Raw genomic sequence first — 21,096 nt, forward strand, 5'->3', positions numbered from 1 at the left:
AGAAATAATGAAACAATGAAATAATTTATTCTTGAACCTTATTGCTGAAGCTATTTTAAAATTCCCAATAAAACACCATGTGTTGGCCTGGTGCAGTGGCTCATGCCTGTGATGCAATCACTTTGGGATGCTGAGACAGGAGGATTGCTTGAGCCCAGAAGTTCAAGACCAGCCTGGGCAACCCAGGGAGACTCTGTCTCTACAAAAAATAAATTTAATTTTTTTAAAAAAAGTGTTTATTCATAGGTTATAATGTTCAAATGTTGCAGTTTTCTGTTATTAATTCCTGCTTTTGGTTATTAGATGTTCTATTCCTTGTGGCTTGTAATTTAGGCATCTAAGCTATTTTATAATTTGTAATGAAATTTATTTATAAATATATTAATTCATTAAATTGGATAACCTGATTATCCTCTATTACTGAGCTCATCAGTCACACCAAAGGCAGAAAACTAACAGATGTCAGCATCTGGCTTGGACTACTACTACTCTTTATCTACCTCCTTTAACCTGAATGAACAAATCTTTGTTAGAATGATGCTTAGTCACTATGTTCATTTCCAGCTGCTGTAGAAGACAAAACCCTACCTTTATTTTTTATAAGTTCCACAAAGAAGATACAAGTTGGTATTTTCTCATTTCTGAGATGCCTACTAACAACATATTGCACAGAAGATCCTATGTGTTACCATACCTCATTTCATATATCACCTTACATAAATATTTTTTGTATGAAAATCACAATTGCAATACTGGGTGCCACCCATTTTGCTTTGACTCACACCGTTTCCTTGGAGCTAGTTAGAAAGTAGTTACATGTCCTTTTGGGGACTGCAAGAAATACGCAACACTTCACAGATTTGTATGTCATCCTTGTGCAGGGACCATGCTGACCTTCTTGACATTGTTTCAATTTTAGCATATGTACCCCTGAAGTCAGCACAAATCCCTACTTTTATATGTGAAGACTATCAGTGATGGATGAGGCTTGCTCTGTTAAATCTAAACAACTTACTTGAGATAGAGTGAAGTCTATTGAATGGCTTCATGGTAATGCAGAATTTGAAAATATTTTAAAAACTCAAGGTAGAGATGCAAGTTAACAAGGAAGATTTTTACTTTTAGGAAAAAAGAATCACTTGAGGGGACAACCACAAGTTAGAACCCACTACAACTTTGGAAAGATGACATGGGATTTTACAGAATAAGATGAGACCTTCCACTACCTACAAAATGGTGCTACACAGGATATAAAGGGCCAGGGATATAGATCTGGTAATAGAATAAAAATGGATCTCTAATTTCTTCCTGTAACATTATTTCAACCTGACTTACAGTTTTAAACTATCACAACTAATATTTGCTAGAGAAAATAGAAAAAAGTCACTCAAAGGATAACTTACCATGAAGGTCTAGGCCAAGTCCAGGTTAAGATGTAGGTTTCACATGAGGTTTTGAGTGGGAGAAGGGTCAACTTGCTCACTATGTGTGTGGCTAAAGATAAAAGTTCTAGCTGCCAGAGCGGAGTGCTGGTACTTTGGAAACAATGGCTGAGAATATGTATGTGTATTAACTTTGTAATTAATAAAAAAATAATAATAACTTTTTTTAAAAAAAGTAAAAAAAAAAAAAACTGTAATAACTTTGAAGTCTACATACGGATCACTATGAAAACTGAGGGATCTGTGTTAGTAAGGGCATCCTGGTCACAAAGGTCGATCATTGCCAGACTGCAGGCGCAATTTCAATGGCAACGATGCAGCAACAGAATCAATGGAAATAATAAAATGAAGAGAATGGCCATGTCCCCCCAAGTCCTTCTGACTTATACAAAATGAATATCTTCCTTGGACTTAAGGAACCCCTTAGATTCTTTTTAAAAATTCAAGTATTGAGATATGGAAGACAGCCCCCAGGGGACACTATCGGGTTTTCTGCCAAAGTGGACATTTCAAGACCCAAATAACTAATTAGAAAAATTAAAATTGTGACACTGTATTTATCCCGCGCATAGGGATTATACTTCAAATCAAGCAGTCAACATTAGGATCCCTAGGGATAAAGTTGTTGAAAGTCCTAAAATAAAGAATTCTGGACCCAATACTCCTTCTAACTAGTCTGGCTATTTGCCTAGTTTCTGGCTGATAAAGTGAATTAAGTCACAGTCATTCAAAAACTACCTGGAACAAACTATAAAATCTCACCTAGCTTTTAAATGTAAACACTTACACATTAACTCCACAAGCAGCAGCATAATGTTCTGCAGTCATTCCACACATATCTTCAGCAAAGATGTCAACATTTTGCTGAAGAAGCATGCCAACTATCTCTGATGATCCATCACATATGGCAAGCATAAGGGCTGTGCTAAAATAACAAAGAAATAACTTATTATGAGCAGAACCAATTTAATATGTGCCTGTCAGTGTAGAATTAACCATTTACATGTACTAACAAACATAAGTATCTGGAGTGCTCAAGTGTTTATCCTTGCAAATTACCACCAAATCTAAAAGGAAGGGGCAAAAAGACTCATGTCCCATTGGGATATGGCATACTAGAATTGGCTAACATAAAGTCCTTTGAGGGGCAAGGAATTATGCTTTGTTCACTAATCTCAAAGAGGCAAATATTTAAGTGAAAAATTATCTATTTCTTCCTTAGTCTGATGTAATATTTTGTACTTCAAAATCAGCTAGAAGTTAGACAAGTGAGAGCAATCTGAAAGCTTAAAACAATATTAGGAATAATGATAGTAGTAGCAGTCATAGAAAGTTTAGTTAACAATGCTGATAACAATGTATGAAACACTGAATTAAATGCTGTTGATATTTATAATGTTACTTCAATATAATCATTCTTAAAGGACATATTACTATTCTCCTTTTCATATAGAAAATCATACTTGGTATTAAGTAATGTTTGCAAAGTCACACCTATCAAGTGTGGAAGCTATAAATTAAACTCAGTCTTGTGTGAATCAAAAGCATCTTTTCTCTTTATCACTCACCTATGACTTATCTTAATTAACTAAAATATTAATCCAATTAAAGATGTCTTTCTTCCCTCTACCCATTCAAATTAAAAATAAAAATACCCTATGAATAAAAAAGGAAAAAATAATAATAAATTCACAGTATCTGGTGGCAGCAATTAACAGTCACATAGGGATAACCTAAAATTAATATGCTTCAAAGAAAACAACTTTATTAAAGCAAACAGTCATCCTAAAGACAAAATGATTTTATACTCCTATTTCTATTTAATATTGCTTTTTTTTCTTTGAGATAGAATCTCACTCTATTACCCAGGCTGGAGTGTGGTGGCATGATCTCAGCTCACTGCAACCTCTGCCTCTTGGGTCAAGCGATTCTCGTGTCTCAGCCCCCTGAGTAGCTGGGACTACAGGCATGTGCCACCATGCCCAGCTAATTTTTGTGTTTTTATTAGAGATGGGGTTTCACCATATTGGCTAAGCTGGTCTCAAACTCCTGGCCTCATGTGATCCAACCACCTTGGCCTCCCAAAGTGCTGGGATAACAGGCAACAGCTACCATGCCCAGCAAATATTGCATGTTTTAAAAAGTGTATAAAAAAGAGAAGTTAGAAAAATACTATAAAACTGTTAATAATTCAATATTGAATTATAAAATAAACTGAAAAGGTTCACACTTCTTAAAACTAATACAGAACCACTTTCATTAATAGAAGATGATGCAACCAAAAACATCAGATTACACATAAGAATCAGTCGATATAATAAGAGAAGATAAGTCCTACTATATACTGTTCTTTATGTTGACCAGTCCAAATAATCGCTTTTCTTCTGATAATTTGTGTTTATATGTTTCACTATAATCTAATAATTTTAACTAAATGTTATTAATTTAATATTTCTGACTTGAGTGTTATTAATCTAGAACACTAGTCAAGTGTTTTTTTTTAAAAAAAAAAAAAAGAAGTACCATACCATTTAAACTCATTAACTACATTTGCATTTGCATTTTTGGTCAGCAAAAATTCCACAATTCGCTCACTTCTTTTCATTATGGCCAGTAAAAGGGGTGTGAGGCTAGCCTGCAAAATATCAAAACAATTTATAATCATGAAATTACATATTTCTCAACTGAACTGAATACCTTACATAATATCCTATTAACTTAAACACATAAAATAGAAAGTAAATCAACAGCAGTCCCTTCTTTCTCCCTTTTCTGTGCTTTCCCATGCACTGCACCTTCCCTTGTAAACATTCAACCTCTGCATCACCACATTAACTCTGGTTATCTCCAAAAATCATTATATTGTAATGATTTTATGGTTTCCCATCTAAACCAAGAGCTTCTTGAGGGCAAGGGCTGTATCTTTTATCTCTATATCCTTAAACCCTAAGACATAGTAGCAAATAATTTGTTTTTGACTAAATGAGTAATCTAAATAATTACCTCTAGGGCAGTGTTTCTTAAACTATATTCCAGAGAATAATTACCTTACCAGAAGCAATGTACCCCAACAGATTCCACCATTATATATGTTCAAGAAATATTATAAAACTGTGAATTAAATGTCCATTATTCAATAAATGACTTGAACTTTGCCTAATACTTATTTGACAATGTATTTTTGTGGCAGAGATTAACATTTGACAAATTAGAATTTCAGGGATGCAGTTTTGTAAGCTTTCCAAGAAAAATGGAGGTTTCCTCTGGGTGATACAAACTCTTTTGATTCTCTTCTATCAATAATCCCAAGATCCCAGATGCCAATGTCAGGCACTCCTGCTCTAAATGAGTCACTAAGGAAGTGGCTCTAAATTAAAAGAGATTGGCTTCAAATGAACTTTGACTGCTTATTATTAAATGGTCCATGGGGTTTCTCCTGTTACAAGACAATAAAATTTTATCTCAGCTATTAGAAATTCAGTATAAAAGTTTATTATCAATTATAATGACAATCCTAGGATCCTAATGCATATCTATTTCTTAAAATGCAACAATCCATTTGTATTCTGGTTTCTATTGTAATTGCTACTTAATTTTTGGCAAAACATCAAAAATATGAATAAAATGGCTTATTCATGAAAGTTCTAACTCACCTATGTGGATTAGCATAATAGAAGCCCCTAAATCACTTGAATTTTAAGGGACAATTCTGAGAAGAAGGATATAATATTTTCTGCAATGCACATAACTTATTCAAATACAACCATGATTAATCTGAAAAGGCTTAAAAGCATTCTAATAAAAGATTATTATTTATGGTTTATATATAGAAAAATCATTGTTTAAAAAAATCTTCTAAATTCTAGAAGTCAACCCCAATATTAATGAATTAATGTAAGATATAAACCATATATTATAAACACCAATAAACTGCCTTGAATACCTTGAAATCTTTACCAACATATACTATGAGAGAGGAATTGATGACTGAAATATTTACAAAGGCAAAAGAGGTAAGTTGAGTAAGTGATGTAACTAGGTGGGCACAGTAGCAAACTGGAAGCATATGCTTTGTGTAAAGCTGGAACGTCTTCTTAGCATGCAAAACAGTCATATGGGCTCAAGAGACACCAGATTCAATCCTTTAAGAAGAAATCCAGATTTCTGCATGTCTCCTAAATTTTACATGTTGACTCAATTTATGAAGGCAAATTTTGCTTTCCTGTAGTTTTACAATAATTGGAAAGAAAAAAAAACTTGGGTAGGAAAGAATATTTGAAAAAGTTTTACCTTTAACAAACTCAAATATTTATCATAAATGCACAGAAAAGCCATAGTCTCTAATAGTTCTTGTAAAAATATTAATATTTAAAGTAAAATCTTAGGTAATTAAGTTCTTTCAACTTATTTTCATTCAAGGAATGTTTGAGCTTTCAAATATAACACTTTTACATATGTTAATGTTAAAACAAATGGATTTCAAATATTTTGAAAATAACATTGGTTAACGTCTACCTTGTTTTGCACTTCGATGACTGCACCATGGGACAGCAGTTTTGCCACCATTGACAAATTCTCACTATAAACAGCATAATGGAGAGCTGTGTTGCCATACATATCTACAACATTTAGATCAGCACCAGAATCTATCAGAATATTTGCACAAGCCTCCCTCTGGCATTGTAGAGCCTGTCGGTATTTAAGCAAGAAGTAAATTATAAATTATAAGAAATCAAAATAAGTATTCCACAGGTTTCACAGACTAGTTGTGTTTCAACTAAATTCATTTTTATTCTGTGTATTGGAACCAAATCCATCTTCTACTGAAAAAAATTGACTACTATTTACCTTCATCAGAGGTGTCCTGTTTTCGCCATCAAGGACATCAAGTCGGCACTTTCTGTCTACCAGAAATGTTACTACTTCCGCATGGCCGTTGACACAGGCCCAGTGTAGAGCAGTCCTATGAGAGTGAGAGGACTTGTTGGCAAAGTTTAGTCCACTGTCTCAAAACATACAATGATTTATGTAATTGTCAACATTAAATACCAGGCTCTTTCTCTGCCTTCAAAACAAATATTTAATATTCTCCTGAAGAAAGTACAATGTTCATTCACTCTTTTGGCTCACTACATTAACGAAAGAGTGGCCTGTTTGAATACAAAGAATTTGACCTTTGGATTCAGTTCAACTTGAGCTTGAATATTACTTTAAGATCTTTCACTTTCTAGCTGTCACTTAAACTTTCTGCACCTCAATTTTCTCATCAATCAAATGAAGATGAATACAGTTCATCTTCATACAGTTATCTCAGGACATCACTGTGATGCCTCAATGAGAATCTACGCAAAGTATTTGGGAGAGTTCCTAGTACGTGTAACAGCTCAGTAATTGTTAGATATTATAATTATTACTACTACTTAACAAAGAAAACATTTTAAGTAAAATGGTGCAATTATGCCTACTTTGTGGTGTGTTTTAAAAGTTAGAGGTAACACAGTATTTTAAAGATTCTAAGATGCTCAATTTCTCATATTTTAACATCTCTGGCATGGAAATGCCACTTATAATTCATTATTTATTACAACTATATTTGGCAGAAATTTAAACAATCTTTTATTGGTGCATAAAATAAGGAGGCATCACGCAATTCACAGTGCCTTCCAAGAAGTGGAATATGGTATATACATATATATGTATGGCAGTCCTACTCACAGGATTAACAATGAAAGAAATTTTACCTTTTAAGAGTACTACACAAAAGGAGAGTTGAAATAAAAACAATAAGCAGTTTTTTCCAATTCTGTGAAGAAACTCATTGGTAGCTTGATGGGGATGGCATTGAATCTATAAATTACCTTGGGCAGTATGGCCATTTTCACTATATTGATTCTTCCTATCCATGAGCATGGTATGTTCTTCCATTTGTTTGTGTCCTCTTTGATTTCACTGAGCAGTGGTTTGTAGTTCTCCTTGAAGAGGTCCTTTACATCCCTTGTAAGTTGGATTCCTAGGTATTTTATTCTCTTTGAAGCAATTGTGAATGGAAGTTCATTCCTGATTTGGCTCTCAGTTTGTCTGTTACTGGTGTATAAGAATGCTTGTGATTTTTGCACATTAATTTTGTATCCTGAGACTTTGCTGAAGTTGCTTATCAGCTTAAGGAGATTTTGGGCTGAGACAATGGGGTTTTCTAAATATACAATCATGTCATCTGCAAACAGGGACAATTTGACTTCTTCTTTTCCTAACTGAATACCCTTGATTTCTTTCTCTTGCCTGATTGCCCTAGCCAGAACTTCCAACACTATGTTGAATAGGAGTGGTGAGAGAGGGCATCCCTGTCTTGTGCCAGTTTTCAAAGGGAATTTTTCCAGTTTTTGCCCATTCAGTATGATATTGGCTGTGGGTTTGTCATAAATAGCTCTTATTATTTTGAGGTACGTTCCATCAATACCGAATTTATTGAGCGTTTTTAGCATGAAGGGCTGTTGAATTTTGTCAAAAGCCTTTTCTGCATCAATTGAGATAATCATGTGGTTCTTGTCTTTGGTTCTGTTTATATGCTGGATTGCGTTTATTGATTTGCGAATGTTGAACCAGCCTTGCATCCCAGGGATGAAGCCCACTTGATCATGGTGGATAAGCTTTTTGATGTGTTGCTGAATCCGGTTTGCCAGTATTTTATTGAGGATTTTTGCATCGATGTTCATCAGGGATATTGGTCTAAAATTCTCTTTTTTTGTTGTGTCTCTGCCAGGCTTTGGTATCAGGATGATGTTGGCCTCATAAAATGAGTTAGGGAGGATTCCCTCTTTTTCTATTGATTGGAAGAGTTTCAGAAGGAATGGTACCAACTCCTCTTTGTACCTCTGGTAGAATTCAGCTGTGAATCCATCTGGTCCTGGACTTTTTTTGGTTGGTAGGCTATTAATTGTTGCCTCAATTTCAGAGCCTGCTATTGGTCTATTCAGGCATTCAACTTCTTCCTGGTTTAGTCTTGGAAGAGTGTAAGTGTCCAGGAAATTATCCATTTCTTCTAGATTTTCCAGTTTATTTGCGTAGAGGTGTTTATAGTATTCTCTGATGGTAGTTCATATGGAACCAAAAAAGAGCCCGCATCTCCAAGACAATCCTAAGTCAAAAGAACAAAGCTGGAGGCATCACGCTACCTGACTTCAAACTATACTACAAGGCTACAGTAACCAAAACAGCATGGTACTGGTACCAAAACAGAGATATAGACCAATGGAACAGAACAGAGTCCTCAGAAATAATACCACACATCTACAGCCATTTGATCTTTGACAAACCTGAGAGAAACAAGAAATGGGGAAAGGATTCCCTATTTAATAAATGGTGCTGGGAAAATTGGCTAGCCATAAGTAGAAAGCTGAAACTGGATCCTTTCCTTACTCCTTATACGAAAATTAATTCAAGATGGATTAGAGACTTAAATGTTAGACCTAATACCATAAAAATCCTAGAGGAAAACCTAGGTAGTACCATTCAGGACATAGGCATGGGCAAAGACTTCATGTCTAAAACACCAAAAGCAATGGCAACAAAAGCCAAAATTGACAAATGGGATCTCATTAAATTAAAGAGCTTCTGCACAGCAAAAGAAACTACCATCAGAGTGAACAGGCAACCTACAGAATGGGAGAAAATTTTTGCAATCTACTCATCTGACAAAGGGCTAATATCCAGAACCTACAAAGAACTCAAACAAATTTACAAGAAAAAAACAAACAACCCCATCAAAAAGTGGGCAAAGGATATGAACAGACATTTCTCAAAAGAAGACATTCATACAGCCATCAGACACATGAAAAAATGCTCATCATCACTGGCCATCAGAGAAATGCAAATCAAAACCACAATGAGATACCATCTCACACCAGTTAGAATGGCAATCATTAAAAAGTCAGGAAACAACAGGTGCTGGAGAGGATGTGGAGAAATAGGAACACTTTTACACTGTTGGTGGGATTGTAAACTAGTTCAACCATTATGGAAAACAGTATGGCGATTCCTCAAGGATCTAGAACTAGATGTACCATATGACCCAGCCATCCCATTACTGGGTATATACCCAAAGGATTATAAATTATGCTGCTATAAAGACACATGCACACGTATGTTTATTGCAGCACTATTCACAATAGCAAAGACTTGGAATCAACCCAAATGTCCATCAGTGACAGATTGGATTAAGAAAATGTGGCACATATACACCATGGAATACTATGCAGCCATCAAAAAGGATGAGTTTGAGTCCTTTGTAGGGACTTGGATGCAGCTGGAATCCATCATTCTTAGCAAACTATCACAAGAACAGAAAACCAAACACCGCATGTTCTCACTCATAGGTGGGAACTGAACAATGAGATCACTCGGACTCAGGAAGGGGAACATCACACACCGGGGCCTATCATGGGGAGGGGGTAGGGGGGAGGGATTGCATTGGGAGTTATACCTGATGTAAATGACGAGTTGATGGGTGCAGCACAGCAACATGGCACAAGTATACATATGTAACAAACCTGCACGTTATGCACATGTACCCTACAACTTAAAGTATAATAATAATAAATAAATTAAAAAAAAAAAAAGAAAAAAAAAAAAAGAAAAAAAAAAAATTAAAAAAGTAAAAAAAAAAAAAAAAAAAAAGAAATAAAAACAATAAATTGTTAAAACAAGCTACTTCTTTAATATTTTAAAAACTTCAAGCCAAAGAAAACTTTGGATTCAAATAAATAGGCATGGCTCATTTTATTCCCTATTTAGATTTACAGAATGTATGGAAATTCATATTTAGATTTATAGAATGCATGCAAATTAGATTTTTTTTTTTTTTTTTTTTTTTGGCTTATAAACAACAGAAATTTATTTTTCACAATTCTGGACATTGGAAGCCAGAGATCACGGTGCCAACATGGTAAGGTTATGATGAGGGCTGTATTCCAGATTGCAAATTGCCGACTTCTCCTTGTGTCCTCACAAGTTGGAAAGAGAGCTAGCTCTCATGTCTCTTATTATAAGGGCACTAATCCCATTCATGAGGTCTCTACCCTCATGACCTACACACCTTCCAAAAACCTGACTTCCAACTACTACCAAATTGGAATTAGAGTTTCAACATATGAATTTTTTTAAAATTTATTTATTATTATTATACTTTAAGTTGTAGGGTACATGTGCATAACGTGCAGGTTTGTTACATATGTATACTTGTGCCATGTTGCTGTGCTGCACCCATCAACTCGTCATTTACATCAGGTATAACTCCCAATGCAATCCCTCCCCCCTACCCCCTCCCCATGATAGGCCCCTGTGTGTGATGTTCCCCTTCCTGAGTCCAACTGATCTTATTGTTCAGTTCCCACCTATGAGTGAGAACATGCGGTGTTTGGTTTTCTGTTCTTGTGATAGTTTGCTAAGAATGATGGTTTCCAGCTGCATCCATGTCCCTACAAAGGACGCAAACTCATCCTTTTTGATGGCTGCATAGTATTCCATGGTGTATATGTGCCACATTTTTTTAATCCAATCTGTCACTGATGGACATTTGGGTTGATTCCAAGTCTTTGCTATTGTGAATAGTGCTGCAATAAACATACGTGTGTGTGTGTCTTTATAGCAGCATAATTTATAATCCTTTGGGTATATACCCAGTAATGGGATGGCTGGGTCATACGGTACATCTAGTTCTAGATCCTTGAGGAATCGCCATACTGTTTTCCATAATGGTTGAACTAGTTTACAATCCCACCAACAGTGTAAAAGTGTTCCTATTTCTCCACATCCTCTCCAGCACCTGTTGTTTCCTGACTTTTTAATGATTGCCATTCTAACTGGTGTGAGATGGTATCTCATTGTGGTTTTGATTTGCATTTCTCTGATGGCCAGTGATGATGAGCATTTTTTCATGTGTCTGTTGGCTGTATGAATGTCTTCTTTTGAGAAATGTCTGTTCATATCTTTTGCCCACTTTTTGATGGGGTTGTTTGTTTTTTTCTTGTAAATTTGTTTGAGTTCTTTGTAGGTTCTGGATATTAGCCCTTTGTCAGATGAGTAGATTGCAAAAATTTTCTCCCATTCTGTAGGTTGCCTGTTCACTCTGATGGTAGTTTCTTTTGCTGTGCAGAAGCTCTTTAATTTAATGAGATCCCATTTGTCAATTTTGGCTTTTGCTGCCGTTGCTTTTGGTGTTTTAGACATAAAGTCTTTGCCCATGCCTATGTCCTGAATGGTACTACCTAGGTTTTCCTCTAGGATTTTTATGGTATTAGGTCTAACATTTAAGTCTCTAATCCATCTTGAATTAATTTTCGTATAAGGAGTAAGGAAAGGATCCAGTTTCAGCTTTCTACTTATGGCTAGCCAATTTTCCCAGCACCATTTATTAAATAGGGAATCCTTTCCCCATTTCTTGTTTCTCTCAGGTTTGTCAAAGATCAGATGGCTGTAGATGTGTGGTATTATTTCTGAGGACTCTGTTCTGTTCCATTGGTCTATATCTCTGTTTTGGTACCAGTACCATGCTGTTTTGGTTACTGTAGCCTTGTAGTATAGTTTGAAGTCAGGTAGTGTGATGCCTCCAGCTTTGTTCTTTTGACTTAGGATTGTCTTGGAGATGCGGGCTCTTTTTTGGTTCCATATGAACTTTAAAGCAGTTTTTTCCAATTCTGTGAAGAAACTCATTGGTAGCTTAATGGGGATGGCATTGAATCTATAAATTACCTTGGGCAGTATGGCCATTTTCACGATATTGATTCTTCCTATCCATGAGCATGGTATGTTCTTCCATTTGTTTGTGTCCTCTTTTATTTCACTGAGCAGTGGTTTGTAGTTCTCCTTGAAGAGGTCCTTTACATCCCTTGTAAGTTGGATTCCTAGGTATTTTATTCTCTTTGAAGCAATTGTGAATGGAAGTTCATTCCTGATTTGGCTCTCTGTTTGTCTGTTACTGATGTATAAGAATGCTTGTGATTTTTGCACATTAATTTTGTATCCTGAGACTTTGCTGAAGTTGCTTATCAGCTTAAGGAGATTTTGGGCTGAGACGATGGGGTTTTCTAAATATACAATCATGTCATCTGCAAACAGGGACAGTTTGACTTCTTCTTTTCCTAACTGAATACCCTTGATTTCTTTCTCTTGCCTGATTGCCCTAGCCAGAACTTCCAACACTATGTTGAATAGGAGTGGTGAGAGAGGGCATCCCTGTCTTGTGCCAGTTTTCAAAGGGAATTTTTCCAGTTTTTGCCCATTCAGTATGATATTGGCTGTGGGTTTGTCATAAATAGCTCTTATTATTTTGAGGTACGTTCCATCAATACCGAATTTATTGAGCGTTTTTAGCATGAAGGGCTGTTGAATTTTGTCAAAAGCCTTTTCGGCATCTATTGAGATAATCATGTGGTTCTTGTCTTTGGTTCTGTTTATATGCTGGATTATGTTTATTGATTTGCGAATGTTGAACCAGCCTTGCATCCCAGGGATGAAGCCCACTTGATCATGGTGGATAAGCTTTTTGATGTGTTGCTGAATCCGGTTTGCCAGTATTTTATTGAGGATTTTCGCATCGATGTTCATCAGGGATATTGGTCTAAAATTCTCTTTTTTTGTTGTGTCTCTGCCAGGCTTTGGTATCAGGATGATGATGGCCTCGTAAAATGAGTTAGGGAGGATTCCCTCTTTTTCTATTGATTGGAATAGTTTCAGAAGGAATGGTACCAACTCCTCCTTGTACCTCTGGTAGAATTCAGCTGTGAATCCATCTGGTCCTGGACTTTTTTTGGTTGGTAGGCTATTAATTATTGCCTCAATTTCAGAGCCTGCTATTGGTCTATTCAGGGATTCAACTTCTTCCTGATTTAGTCTTGGAAGAGTGTAAGTGTCCAGGAAATTATCCATTTCTTCTAGATTTTCCAGGTTATTTGCATAGAGGTGTTTATAGTATTCTCTGATGGTAGTTTGTATTTCTGTGGGGTCGGTGGTGATATCCCCTTTATCATTTTTAATTGCGTCGATTTGATTCTTCTCTCTTTTCTTCTTTATTAGTCTTGCTAGTGGTCTGTCAATTTTGTTGATCTTTTCAAAAAACCAACTCCTGGATTCATTGATTTTTTGGAGAGTTTTTTGTGTCTCTATCTCCTTCAGTTCTGCTCTGATCTTAGTTATTTCTTGCCTTCTGCTAGCTTTCGAATGTGTTTGCTCTTGCTTCTCTAGTTCTTTTAATTGTGATGTTAGAGTGTCGATTTTAGATCTTTCCTGCTTTCTCTTGTGGGCATTTAGTGCTATAAATTTCCCTCTACACACTGCTTTAAATGTGTCCCAGAGATTCTGATATGTTGTATCTTTGTTCTCATTGGTTTCAAAGAACATCTTTATTTCTGCCTTCATTTTGTTATGTACCCAGTAGTCATTCAGGAGCAGGTTGTTCAGTTTCCATGTAGTTGAGCGGTTTTGAGTGCGTTTCTTAGTCCTGAGTTCTAGTTTGATTGCACTGTGGTCTGAGAGACAGTTTGTTATAATTTCTGTTCTTGTACATTTGCTGAGGAGTGCTTTACTTCCAATTACGTGGTCGATTTTGGAGTAAGTACGATGTGGTGCTGAGAAGAATGTATATTCTGTTGATTTGGGGTGGAGAGTTCTATAGATGTCTATTAGGTCTGCTTGCTGCAGAGATGAGTTCAATTCCTGGATATCCTTGTTAACTTTCTGTCTCGTTGATCTGTCTAATGTTGACAGTGGAGTGTTGAAGTCTCCCATTATTATTGTATGGGAGTCTAAGTCTCTTTGTAAGTCTCTAAGGACTTGCTTGATGAATCTGGGTGCTCCTGTATTGGCTGCATATATATTTAGGATAGTTAGCTCTTCCTGTTGAATTGATCCCTTTACCATTATGTAATGGCCTTCTTTGTCTCTTTTGATCTTTGATGGTTTAAAGTCTGTTTTATCAGAGACTAGTATTGCAACCCCCGCTTTTTTTTGCTCTCCATTTGCTTGGTAATCTTCCTCCATCCCTTTATTTTGAGCCTATGTATGTCTCTGCGTGTGAGATGGGTCTCCTGAATACAGCAGACTGATGGGTCTTGACTCTTGATCCAGTTTGCCAGTCTGTGTCTTTTAATTGGAGCATTTAGTCCATTTACATTTAAGGTTAAGATTGTTATGTGTGAACTTGATCCTGCCATTATGATATTAACTGGTTATTTTGCTCGTTAGTTGATGCAGTTTCTTCCTAGCCTCGATGGTCTTTACATTTTGGCATGTTTTTGCAATGGCTGGTACCGGTTGTTCCTTTCCATGTTTAGTGCTTCCTTCAGGGTCTCTTGTAAGGCAGGCCTAGTGGTGACAAAATCTCTAAGCATTTGCTTATCTGTAAAGGATTTTATTTCTCCTTCACTTATGAAACTTAGTTTGGCTGGATATGAAATTCTGGGTTGAAAATTCTTTTCTTTAAGAATGTTGAATATTGGCCCCCACTGTCTTCTGGCTTGGAGAGTTTCTGCCGAGAGATCTGCTCTTAGTCTGATGGGCTTCCCTTTGTGGGTAACCCGACCTTTCTCTCTGGCTGCCCTTAAGATTTTTTCCTTCATTTCAACTTTGGTGAATCTGGCAATTATGTGTCTTGGAGTTGCTCTTCTCGAGGAGTATCTTTGTGGCGTTCTCTGTATTTCCTGGATTTGAATGTTGGCCTGCCCTACTAGGTTGGGGAAGTTCTCCTGGATGATATCCTGAAGAGTGTTTTCCAACTTGGTTCAATTTTCCCCCTCACTTTCAGGCACCCCAATCAGACGTAGATTTGGTCTTTTTACATAATCCCATACTTCTTGCAGGCTTTGTTCATTTCTTTTTCTTCTTTTTTCTTTTGGTTTCTCTTCTCACTTCATTTCATTCATTTGATCCTCAATCGCAGATACTCTTTCTTCCAGTTGATCGAGTCGGTTACTGAAGCTTGTGCATTTGTCACGTATTTCTCGTGTCATGGTTTTCATCTCTTTCATTTCGTTTATGACCTTCTCTGCATTAATTACTCTAGCCATCAATTCTTCCACTTTTTTTTCAAGATTTTTAGTTTCTTTGTGCTGGGTACATAATTCCTCCTTTAGCTCTGAGAAATTTGATGGACTGAAGCCTTCTTCTCTCATCTCGTCAAAGTCATTCTCCGTCCAGCTTTAATCCATTGCTGGCGATGAGCTGCGCTCCTTTGCCGGGGGAGATGCGCTCTTATTTTTTGAATTTCCAGCTTTTCTGCCCTGCTTTTTCCCCATCTTTGTGGTTTATCTGCCTCTGGTCTTTGATGATGGTGATGTACTGATGGGGTTTTGGTGTAGGTGTCCTTCCTGTTTGATAGTTTTCCTTCTAACAGTCAGGACCCTTAGCTGTAGGTCTGTTGGAGATTGCTTGAGGTCCACTCCAGACCCTGTTTGCCTGGGTATCAGCAGCAGAGGCTGCAGAAGATAGAATATTTCTGAACAGCGAGTGTACCTGTCTGATTCTTGCTTTGGAAGCTTCCTCTCAGGGGTGTACTCCACCCTGTGAGGTGTGGGGTGTCAGACTGCCCCTAGTGGGGGATGTCTCCCAGTTAGGCTACTCAGGGGTCAGGGACCCACTTGAGCAGGGAGTCTGTCCCTTCTCAGATCTCAACCTCCGTGTTGGGAGATCCACTGCTCTCTTCAAAGCTGTCAGACACAGTCGTTTGCGTCTGCAGAGGTTTCGGCTGTGTTTGTTATTGCCCTGTCCCCAGAGGTGGAGTCTACAGAGACAGGCAGGTTTCCTTGAGCTGCTGTGAGCTCCACCCAGTTCGAGCTTCCCAGCAGCTTTGTTTACCTACTTAAGCCTCAGCAATGGTGGGCGCCCCTCCCCCAGCCTCACTGCTGCCTTGCCGGTAGATCACAGACTGCTGTGCTAGCAATGAGGGAGGCTCCGTGGGTGTGGGACCCTCCCGGCCAGGTGTGGGATATGATCTCCTGGTGTGCCTGTTTGCTTAAAGCGCAGTATTGGGGTGGGAGTTACCCGATTTTCCAGGTGTTGTGTGTCTCAGTTCTCCTGGCTAGGAAAAGGGATTCCCTTCCCCCTTGCGCTTCCCAGGTGAGGCAATGCCTCGCCCTGCTTCAGCTCTCGCTGGTCGGGCTGCAGCAGCTGACCAGCACCGATCGTCCGGCACTCCCCAGTGAGATGAACCCAGTACCTCAGTTGAAAATGTAGAAATCACTGGTCTTCTGTGTCGCTCGCGCTGGGAGTTGGAGACTGGAGCTGTTCCTATTCAGCCATCTTGCTCCGCCGACTCGCAAATTAGATGTTTTTGAAGATTAATATTACTATTTAGAGCTCTTATAAATTTCCAATATCATGGTTGGTAGTTATCTTTTACTAGTTTCTCACTTCAGAAGTGTTTTTGTTTGAAAGATGAGAGGAAAAGCTTCAATTGAGATTCAGCCCTAATACTCCAATTTTAAATCCCTCACTTTGCTCAGGCTGAGCAGGTAAATGTGAAATTTTTAAGGATGAAAAGGTCTTGAGAGTTAATACAATGTATCTTCTACATAATAGGCATTCAGCTTACATGTGATGAATGGATTAAAAGAATGGATAAATACAGTTAGGATGTTCAATATCTTAAAAAATTGCTATAAATAAAGCACTTATATTTGCTATTTTATTTTTCTAATAATAAAACTACACTAAAATGATTATAGTTATTGACATATAAGTAATAAATCTATGTATAATAAAAATATGTGTTTAATAAAATGTATATGTAAATCAATAAGCACAGATAAAAAGATTCTCTTCTGAAGATGCTAAAAGTTCACAGAATATACTAATGCACATAAAAAATACATAAAGCGAGAAATTATCTTTATCTGTGCAAAATACATATTGCTGCTCTTCCCAAAAATTATTTCATTAATAATAAACTTTCACTAATAGCATTGTACATGTTCAATGCAGAAATCAAAAATAATAAAAAGGAAAAACATTTTATATTAAAACAAACGTCCTCAAATAACAAATTTTATCATATTTTGGACATAATTTCAGATAACACAAGACCATAGTCTGTATGTATAATCAAACTGAATTTTACCCTCACTTGGTACAGCAAAATCCATTTTCAAATGTTAACATACTTCTGTATATGTTTCTGCCTTGAGTGGTCACATATTATCCCATGCTGTAAACTCACTGAAATGTATTTATAAAAACTATTAAATGGATTCTTTTTAATACATTGATATTTTAAGCAGTGCTCAGAAAAGAAATTGTGATATGTTTCATTATTTTCTAAAAATATTTTAGTATAATAGAATTGATCACTAATGGGCATATACAATTTTTAAATATGGTACTTACCATCAAATTGTCTATTGGAAAAGTCATCTGAAACTTACACTTTAAAGAGTACTATGAATGTCACTGCCTTTTATCCTCACAAACTTTGTAGGTAGAAAACAGTATTTGATTCCTCTTTTAACTTAAATGTCTTCTCTAACCAGGAACACTAAATATTGTTTCCTATGTACATAGGTCACTCGCAGATCTTAAAACAGGACTTTGCCCAGTTTTAAATTAGAGGCCCAGTACTTTTTTTAGATCTACAATTTAGATAACTAATTTAAATTACCCAATTTTAAATTAGAGGATTTTCTGTTGATTTGAATGAATTCTCTATAAAACAAAGATTTTTAAATCTAATATGTATACACACATACACATACATGAGTAGTAAATATTTACAAGTATGCTGCCCTTTATTTTTTCACATATGCAGGGTAATTTAATTTTTGTTTTACTAAATTACCCTTCAGAATGCTTGCTTCTGAGCTTCTTAGAAAGGTTTTGTCAACATAAAAATGTATCTGTGTAAATAGGCATGTTTTTTCTGGTATTTTTATCTTTTTGTATATTAAAAATTTTTAATCTATATTCCATCAGGAACTTATTTTGTGCCATAAAAATCTAGTTTTCTCCAAAAAGCAGGCATTTCACTTATGAAACTAATTCTTTTCCTACTAGTATAAAGTGTGATCATTATCAAGTTCTAAATTCTTACATATATTTGGGTGTTTCTGGATTTTCTATTCTGTTGTATTCAATTACCTGTCTTTTCAGCTGTTAGCAAATAATTTGTGATTTTTTGTTTGTTTGTTTTTTTAGACAGAGCCTCATTCTGTCACCTAGGCTGGATTGCAATGGCAGGATCTCGGCTCACTGCAAACTCCACCTATCGGGTTCAAGTGATTCTCCCGCCTCAGCCTCCCGAGTAGCTGGAATTACAGGCAGCCAACATCAGGCCCGGCTAATTTTTGTATTTTTGTAGAGACGGTGTTTCACCGTATTGGCCAGGCTGGTCTTGAACTCCTGACCTCAGATGATCCACCCGCCTCAGCCACCCGAAGTGCTGGAATTACAGGCGTGAGCCACTGCTCCCGGCCCATCTTGTGCAAATTAATAGCACATTTTGATGTCTAGAAGGGCAGGACTTTTCTACTCCGTTACAAAATATTTAAAATGTCATCACAATAGTAAAAGCCTGTGTAATTTTAAAAATGTTAAAACGTTGATAACTTTACTTGGTTTATGTAAAACTGTTAAAGAAGTTGCATCTTGAGAAAAATGAGTCTTCTTAAATTCAAGAACATAAGCCATCTTCCCACCTCGAAGTTTCCTTCTAGGGTCCCTCAGCAAAGAACATATTTACATAGACATTCATTGATATCAAAATGGACATTGGACTTTATCCAAAGAATTTTTAGCCAAGAAGTTCATATATTATAGGAATTATTTCATTATGCACCATTTCATAGTGTGTCTAACATTATCTTTTAAAACCTGTACATTAAAAGTAAAACCCTGTATGTACTTAATTTTGTGAGTTAAATCACTCTAAAATCTTCTACACAGTGCTCTGTGAGAGGAAGTGGGAGTGAAGAAGAAAGCAACTAAAGTTTGGAGTTGATTTTAAGGTGGCCTGGGCCCTCTGCCCTGCAGGGCGCCCCCATCCCAGGCCTGGGGGTCCTGCCCAGGATGGCCGCCCCACAGCCCGCCAATCCTCCACCCACCACTCCTCCACCTGCTCCCCTCGTCCCCAGGCCCCCCAGCTCCTCATTCTGAAGGGGCGATCCTCCCACAGCCACCACCTCCTCCTGCAGCCCCGGCTCAGTCAGGGCCTGGTACCTCTTCTTCACATCTCTTTTGTTCAGGTCGATGGTTTTCTTCGTTACTGTCATACTCTCCAGCTTCTGGACTTGGCCCAGGGAGGCAGCTTTATGGATCTTCCCGAGATCCCCGAAGTGGATGATGTACGAGTCGTTCTTGGTGTAGACCAGCTCGCTGAAGGCGCTCGGGCGCTCCGGGCCCGGCACGCCCTTGCCAGCGGCAGCTGAGAGCCTCTTCATGGCGGCAGCCCCCTGCTAGAGAGAACCCGCGCCTCCCGCTCGCCCTTCCCCAGCCCCTACCGCTCGCCCTCGCTTCCTGCTGGCCCTTCCCCAGCACCCACCCAGCTCCCACTTGCCCTTCTTTAGTTCCCGCACCCGCCCCAACACCAGTAAAAATTTCTGTATCGCCAAGCTCTTGAACACTCCGGCCTCCCTCGGGAGAAATTCTGAGCAGAGCCGTTAGGCAGCAGCTCATGCGCAACTCAACAGGCTGAGGAGACACGCGCCCTGGCCGCGCTCCACCGGGCACCGCGTGCAGGTGGCACCTGCCGCTGAGGCACTGCCGGGCTGGCGGGCCTCCTTGGAGCGGAAGGTGGTGGGCGCCCTGCAACACGGCCTGCTTGACGTAGCCGCCCCTGGCCCCTCCTCGACCCGCGATCCAGGAGCTAGACCCTGGTGCTGGGCACCGTGCAGCCTCCAGGGTGGCGCTGAGCGTCGATTCCCGCCTTCCTGCAACTGGGAACCGACCCCCTGACTTAGGCGCCCTGGAGGCTTCTGGCCCAAGTATCTGCCCTGCTGGTGGCGCTGACAGGGTCAGGGTTGGAGTCCCTGCTGCCGCGTGCCATGTTCAGGTGGGAGCTGCACCTGAGTCCACAGTGGAGGCTGCAGGGCTGGGCCCAGACCGCTGAGGGTCGCCGAGTGCACCCCCTTCCACCCTGGGCTCTGCTCTTCCTTGGCCGGCGCTGGCAGCTCAAGCTCGCGACCTCTGGGCCCTGTATAGCTGACACGATGAAGCTTTGCGACAGGTTCCCGCCCTCCCACAGCTGAGGTCCCACCGCCTGACTTAGGCGCAGTGGCGGTGTCCGACCCTGGGGTTCGCCGCTGCTGGTGGCACGGACAGGTACTGGGTTGCCACCGCTGCTGCCACGTTCAAATGCCAGCTGCAGCTCAGCCTAGGGCTGATCCTGATCTAGTGATCTGCCTGCCTGGGCCTCCCAAAGTGCTGGGCCTACAGGCATAAGCCACCGCGCCAGGCTGTGATGTTTATTTCTTGAGACGGAGTCTGGCTCTTGTCGCCCAGGCTACAGTGCAATGGTGCGATCTCGGCTCACTGCAACAACCTCTGCCTCCCAGGTTGAAGCGATTCTCCTGCCTCAGCCTCCTGAATAGCAGGGAATACAGGCATGTGCCACCATGCCGGCTAATTTCGTATTTTTATTTTTTAGTAGAGACGGGGTTTCTCCATGTTGGTCAGGCTG

At 38.7% G+C, this 21,096-nt stretch overlaps 1 protein-coding gene and 1 non-coding gene across 2 annotated transcripts in view; both read right to left on the reverse strand.

Annotated features, from left to right (window-relative positions):
- LOC711226 (ankyrin repeat domain-containing protein 30B) overlaps window positions 1-19,858 on the reverse strand; it is a 115,460-nt gene extending 95,602 nt beyond the window's left edge. Inside the window, 5 exon segments of the mRNA XM_077947962.1 lie at window positions 2,230-2,367; window positions 3,971-4,077; window positions 5,958-6,131; window positions 6,291-6,405; window positions 19,638-19,858. Coding sequence (XP_077804088.1) covers window positions 2,230-2,367; window positions 3,971-4,077; window positions 5,958-6,131; window positions 6,291-6,405; window positions 19,638-19,858 — 755 coding nt within the window.
- On the reverse strand, window positions 837-943 carry LOC114670171 (U6 spliceosomal RNA). The gene has a single exon (XR_003719657.1). It is a non-coding gene; the product is annotated as a U6 spliceosomal RNA (small nuclear RNA).
- Window positions 19,859-21,096: the final 1,238 nt, after the last annotated feature.

Source organism: Macaca mulatta, chromosome 9 (assembly GCF_049350105.2).
Source record: "Macaca mulatta isolate MMU2019108-1 chromosome 9, T2T-MMU8v2.0, whole genome shotgun sequence".
Classification (NCBI taxonomy): Eukaryota; Metazoa; Chordata; class Mammalia; order Primates; family Cercopithecidae; genus Macaca; species Macaca mulatta.